The sequence below is a fragment of the Raphanus sativus genome, unplaced genomic scaffold, assembly GCF_000801105.2.
Source record: "Raphanus sativus cultivar WK10039 unplaced genomic scaffold, ASM80110v3 Scaffold0920, whole genome shotgun sequence".
NCBI lineage: Eukaryota > Viridiplantae > Streptophyta > Magnoliopsida > Brassicales > Brassicaceae > Raphanus > Raphanus sativus.
In genome coordinates, this window is record NW_026616234.1 from 1 (window position 1) to 6,472 (window position 6,472).

The window sequence follows — 6,472 nt, forward strand, 5'->3', positions numbered from 1 at the left end:
GAACTGAGGCCGAGAGGCTACGACGAGGAGTTTTGGAAGCCGTTGTTGGAAGGGGACTACAAAGGTTCCAATGCTGTTAACGTAGTGTTCAACGAAGAAGAGATTTTAGCGGGTCTGAATAGAAGATCAGGGCCGAGAACTTATGCAGATGTTGGCGGTTCAAGGGGTGGTGATAGCAACGGAAACACACCAAAGCCCGAGGACTATAACCCTTGGATGGGCGGTGGTAGCGGCGGAGCTCGTGTTGACGACTTGGGAGAGCGACCAACCCGCAAACTCGATGATGTTGACGACGACGAGTTCGACATACCTCCCATGTTTGATGACACAGAGTACGATGTTTCAGAAATCCCAGACATGGATGTTGGAGATCATTATGGCGAAATAGCTGTTGGAAAAGTTTTTGGAAGCAAGGAGGATTGTCAGATTGCTTTGGCAATCTATGCTATAAAGAAGCAGTTTAGGTACACGCAAACTAGGACCAAGGTTGATTCTTTTGTGGTTGAGTGCCCTGACAAGAGGTGTGATTGGCGTGTGACTGCTCATGAGATCCGTGGATGTGGATACTATGAGATAAGGAAGGCTAAACTTGAGCATCTCTGCCCTATTGAGTTTCGACAAGGTTACAAGAGCAGAGCAACTTCTAGAGTAATTGCCGCTGTTTACAAAGCAAAGTTTGGAAACCCCGGGAAAGCTCCTGTTGCTCGGGATTTACAGAAACTCCTTTTGGAAGACCTACGTGTGAATGCATCTTATATGACGTGCTACAGGGCGAAAGAAAAAGCGATAATTGGTGTGCGTGGCACTGATGAGGATGCATACGCCAAGCTCCCTGAGTATCTTTACATGTTAAAGCTTGCAAATCCTGGTACAGTAGCTGACTTGGAAACAGACGTCGACGATGATGGTGATGAACGTTTTCTTTATCTCTTCCTAGCATTTGGTGCTTCCATAAGTGGATTTCGAAAGCTTAGGCATGTGTTGGTTATTGATGGTACCCATCTAAGCGGCAAATACAAGGGGGTGTTGTTGACGGCAAGTGGCCAGGATGCTAATTTTCAGATTTTCCCCCTTGCTTTTGCAATTGTGGATGCTGAGGATGAGGATGCGTGGACATGGTTTTTGCAAAAAGTGGAGAGGATTCTTAGTGATTCCCCAACTCTCGCCATAATCTCTGACAGGGCCGTGAGTATTGCCAATGCTGTGAGTAAGATCTATCCCCAAGCCAAGCATGGAGCTTGCATAGTACACTTGGCTAGGAACGTGAATTCGAGGTATTCAAGTAAGCACCTTGCTGAGTTGGTGACTAAGACAGCGATGGCTCACATGCCACGTGAGTACAAGGAACTGTATGGGAAGGTCAGGTCAACAAACAGTGCTTGTGGTGTGTATCTTGGGAAAATTGGAACTGCTCGTTGGTCAAGATGTAATTTCCCCGGAGACAGATATAACATTGACCAGCAATATTGCTGAGCAGCTAAACAATGCCCTATTGGAAGGGAGGGGAGCTAACATTCTTGAGTTGGTTAAGTTCATACAGAGGATGATGACCAGGTGGTTTAGTGCTCGTCGGAAGAAGGCAGCTAAACACACTGGAGGTGTAACTGTTGAGGTTGACAAAGAGATGACGAAAAACATGGCGACTGTCAATGGAAGTTACATAAATTCTGTTAATGAGTGGACTTGTCAGGTGCTGGGTAAGTTTGGGAGATCTGACAAGGTGATGCTAGCCGAGAGAAAGTGTAGCTGCAAGTATTTTGACCATATCAAAATACCATGTGGTCATGCTATTCTTGCAGCCAACGGACTTGGGGTGTCTACGGAGACACTATGCGGTCATTGGTATAAGACATCGGTTTGGAGGGAGACCTATGCAGGTGAGATAACTCCTGACGAAGACCCTAGGGATGTTGACTTACCAGATGAAGTAAGGGAGCAGGTTGTATACCCCCCCATGACGAAGTTGCAGCCCGGGCGTCGTCGCAAGGCACGGAAAACCTCCATTGGAGAGTTCAGGGTCTGTAACTCCTCTGTTTCTGTTGACTATGTTGTTGCATCCACTGATATTTTTTTTTTAATTGTTGTAGGCACCGAAGAAGAAGGAGAGTAAGAACAGATGTGGTAGGTGTGGAGGCTTTGGTCACAACCGAACCAACTGCGTTCGCCCCATTTAGCATTTGTGGCTGTGTGGGTTTTATTTTTGGAACAAGTTGGTTGTTCTTTTTTAGACGGTTTTTTTCCGGAATGTTGCTGTTCTCCTTTTTGGTACTAGCTGGGGAGACCTGATGCTAATTTTATTTGGAATTTACAATCCCAAAATCAAGTTTTGTTTTTTTTGGGGGGTTATGTGTTGTTGAACTTGTTTTGGAGACACCAAACATTATATTTTGGAACACCCATGCGTTGATGGCCCTTTGTTTCGTTACTATTGCCTTTGAAGATAAGATTTGAAACAAAGTTGGTTGACAGTGTTTTCCTTTTTTCTAGACAATTACCTGTTTAGAAAATGTTCCTTTGTCTATATCACCCTTTCTGATTGTCTATGTGTTTGTGTTGACAAATGGTAAACGTATTAGAAGATCGGTTAGTTTATTTGTTTTTTTGTGGACGTGGACGAGTTGTTGTTCGCATATCCTGTCCATATAATTTAATTGATGATTTTTAACAGAGAAGAGTAATAAGGAACTGAAGCAAAAGTTCATAAAAGACTGCTTTGAAATTGTTTTTCAGGTAGAAACACAATGATAGATACCCTAACAACTCATGCCGAAGATTACAAAAGTAGGTGGTTTGGGAGTTCACATGATGAAGATAACCTTCAGTTGGCAATCCTAGAGTATATCCAAGCCATAGTGCCTAGGGCAAACGCTGCGACTGCTATGTTTGTCAAAGGGTTGCTCCCACCATAGGCCATGCTAGGCGATGTAATAGTATCTTCGGTGGTCAAAGTTGAGTTCTCCTTGGTCTTACTGTTCTCTGTGTTTGCAGCCATTAGGAGTTTGATTTCTTGAATGGTTTGGTCGATTTGCTTCGCCTGGTTTTCAAATCGTCTGGCGGTTTGCATCTTGAAAGAGTCGACATCTACTTTCAGTTGTGAGTGTTTTTCATCGACACTGGTTACCTCGTCCAGAATTGCTTCGTCCACCCATTTGAACAAATGATGCTCGCTTTTCCTCTGTTAATGAAGTGAATTTTTAGATCTGACTAACTACAGTTGTGAATTTTGGTAACAGAACTAGGCAATTTAATCGTTTATCTTACCTTTACACCAATCTCGCACCGATAGAACCTGCGGAAAAGATTCTCCTTCGTCTGAGCGCCGAATGTAGTCACATCCGCTCCACACCAACATCTTTTGGGAATTCCGGTTGTTTGACGGCCGGTATGAGACCTTGAGGATGAAGTGGAAGAGCTCATGGCAATTTTTATTCTGGTTGTTAATGGAAGAGTAGTGTCGCTGTTTGTAGATTCGCTACTATTTCTTAGGGATTTGTAGGTCTCGAAGACTTTGTTGAATCGAATAGTTTGTTGAAGTCCGTCTTTGTTTTTTAAAATATTAAATTATCGTGGAGTAAAATTATTTTTTGATGAACTCCTTCTTGCTGATTTTGATAAGATTATGTTCTTCCGTTGTGGACGTGGAATAAAAGTAACACTACATTTTTTTTTGGTTATTCTTTCGGCACAAACAGTTACTAAAATTTTTAGTCTAAACAGGAACGCATAAACTTCAGGAAGTCGTAATGTTTGCGTTAACTACAACCCTTGCATTAGCTAAACAACAGAATAAGAACATTAAGTACTCCGAGAACCCCATAAAATTTCACAAATTCTGGGGAAAAAAAAGGAAGAGAAGGGATTTGGATTCATCTCGTCTGTGATTTCATGCATAGTACGCTGGAAGGACCAAAGTCTTGTAGATGTCCATAGCGAACTGCATGCGTATGTTGTCCACAATCTTGTCGGTGATGCCTGCCATTCCAGGAGGTGGATCACCATGAGCGTGCAACTCTAGGAACTTCATCGTCACAGGGCCGCAGTCGCCAGAGCGGTGGTTGACGTAGATATCTGTAATACGGGTGCAGACAAACGGCTTCACACCTGCGAATTGGGTAAGCTCACACATGGCTACTTTCTTAACAAGGTAAGGGAGGGAAGCAAGGATCGGTTTCATCCACTTAGCCATGCGTCTTACGCCATGCAAAGTGGGTAGAGGATCAAGCACCTCAACCAATCCCATATCGAGGTTTATTGCTAACCCAACCCAGTGTGACTCGTCCCACAACATGGGAGTGTAGATTGTGTGGATGTCCTCCATCCATTTCTTCCCTGGACAGAGCACGATGTCGACCAATCGCTGGTCCCATTCGAAACTCTCCTTCTTTTTCTTACCACACTTGGTGAAAGATTGAAAATCCTCTTCGATTGCTGAACAAAGTATTGGAGGTGCGAATGCTGCTTTCTCCGTCTGTAGAATATCGGCGTGCCTCTTTGAGATCATGTGGACTAGAATTTCCATTTGCTGAGAAATGTAAGCCGATATGTTATTGAGCAGTTAAAATTCCAGAAAATCAGACCAAAAACAATAAAGTTATACTTACATATGTGGTTGTCCATTGCTTCGGCTTTGCCATTTCTAGGAGAGATTTGTTTGAAAACTCGAATTCAGATGGAGTGCTATGGAACCTGTGAAAGCAGAGAAATTTAGAAATTAAAGTTGGATTGATAAGGTTTCAGTGTTATGAGCAAAGAAGTAAAGATGTTTTGATAAGAAACTTACACATTAATGTTGGTTTTCAGAACCTGATTGAAAATCTCCCATTCCCTGTCTGGTAGTGGAGTGATCAGATCCAAAGCCGGTACTAGTGGGGAGCTTATTAATTCCTTAGCCAGAAGGTTTTCTAGGTGTGTTGGAACATGGCTCGGGGGATCTTTAGTGCTTGTTAGATCGATTGTAGAGTCGTCCGCAGGCTGGTTCTGTTTTAATTCAAGAAACCGTAAGTTAGTAGTTTTATTTTAGAAGAAATTATTCTCCATTTCCACTATTAAGGAGACATACCTCCTCAGCGTTAGTTTGACGACCGATGCTTGGGGGAGAGTTCGAGGAAGCCGTGGCTTTAAATGCATTTGGGGTTCCTGCGTGGCTTGCAAATCCAAGCCCACTTTCATTGCTCTTGACCGGTGATGTCAGTGGAGTGAAAGGAATGGGTGATAACTGCAAACGAATGCCAGTTGGAGATGATGGCCCTGCGGTTTGGTCAAATATTGGACCTGCAGACAGAGGAGGGTCTGGACTTATCGGGTCGTATATGGTCATACCATGATGGAGTATGTGATTAATCTCCGGGCTGTTTGGGTGGTCTGCTTTGTCATAGACTTTTGAAGGAGGGTCCCACCGACCAGGGTATAGTGTCCCAAAAGTACGAGTCTGGGTGGTGTTCTGCTTTGTATCAGCCGTTTCATTTGCATCGGCGGTGGCATCGTCAGTAATTCTAATTGGCTGAGTCTCTCCTTCGATTTTGTGGTCAGGTGTGTTGTGGACCATTTCGTTGAGGTCATCCCCATCGTCCACACCCTACAACAGCGATCAGAGAATGGTAACATGAAGTTATCGTGATGAGCAGAGGTTTGTTTGCTGTAGACATATGTGAAAGATGGTATGATTGAGGCTGACCTGGCCACTATAATTCTTGTCGTCAGGGAGGATCTCTTGGTCTTGTTCTTTTGAGTTGTTTACATCATCTTGAACTTGATTCCTCTTATCCGCATCCTACATTGAAGAACGAAACTTAGAAGAGTGAATATTTAAAACTTTGGTTAATTAGATATTACAACCTGAGCGTAAACAGCCTGCTCATCCTCTTGGCTGTAGTGTTCACGTGAGTTGTGGACATCCTTTTTTGGAAGGGAATCCATAGCCTCCGCAACCTACAGTGCAATCCCGAGAATGAGTGGATATATGTTAGTAGCCTTATTGGTGTTCAGCTTTGAATTACATAGGTTTATGAGTGAGTATTACCATGGCCACAACATTGTGCTCATCCGTGGCCAGCTCGGGATCGGCAGGTTTGTTTGGACCCAAATTTTGGACATCCTACAATGTCAAAATATGAGCATAGAGAATAGTATCCAAAAGTCAGTAAAAGCAAAGGAACAAACAAAGGAACAAGCAAACCACATTTGATTTAGGTAAGTAAAACCTCACCTTCTCGTAATCTGAATTGTTCAAATCAGTGGTCATCTCGGAAAGCATTGTTGTAGGACGTATTGTTTTTATGAAAACAGGTTCCACCTGCTCGGCTTCAGCATCCTCATCCTTTCATACGATAAATATAAAGATGCTTAATAAAGGGATTAGGATACCGAAACTAGCAGTTATAAATCTATGTAAAAGTAGAAATGAATTTACTTCAGTGGTGTCATCAAAGTTGGCAGTGTGGACAGATTTGTTGTGGATGATTTCTGTGTGCTT

The 6,472-nt window shown here is 43.1% G+C and overlaps 2 protein-coding genes across 2 annotated transcripts; one reads left to right on the plus strand and one right to left on the minus strand.

Moving 5' to 3' along the window:
- Positions 1-85: 85 nt before the first annotated feature.
- Positions 86-2,174, plus strand: LOC130503313 (uncharacterized; the record flags this gene model as incomplete). Its single annotated transcript, XM_056997982.1, has 4 exons — positions 86-1,426; positions 1,500-1,697; positions 1,800-1,939; positions 2,088-2,174. Coding segments are annotated over 4 exons (1,766 nt in total), but the record flags the coding sequence as incomplete, so codon positions are not given.
- A 644-nt stretch (positions 2,175-2,818) lies between these two features.
- On the minus strand, positions 2,819-3,417 carry LOC130503314 (uncharacterized protein At4g04775-like). Its single transcript, XM_056997984.1, has 2 exons — positions 3,262-3,417; positions 2,819-3,175 (listed from the first exon to the last, which is right to left on the minus strand). Exons 1-2 carry the CDS (start codon positions 3,415-3,417, stop codon positions 2,819-2,821), a joined length of 513 nt encoding a protein of 170 aa, XP_056853964.1.
- Between the last annotated feature and the right edge of the window lie 3,055 nt (positions 3,418-6,472).

Excerpts from the sequence above, each read along its gene's own strand:
- LOC130503314 (XM_056997984.1), bottom strand. The coding sequence starts at position 3,417 with ATGAGCTCTTCCACTTCATCCTCAAGGTCTCATACCGGCCGTCAAACA. Across the intron at positions 3,176-3,261 it reads GGTGCGAGATTGGTGTAAAG|AGGAAAAGCGAGCATCATTT; the intron begins GTAAGATAAACG and ends CTTCATTAACAG.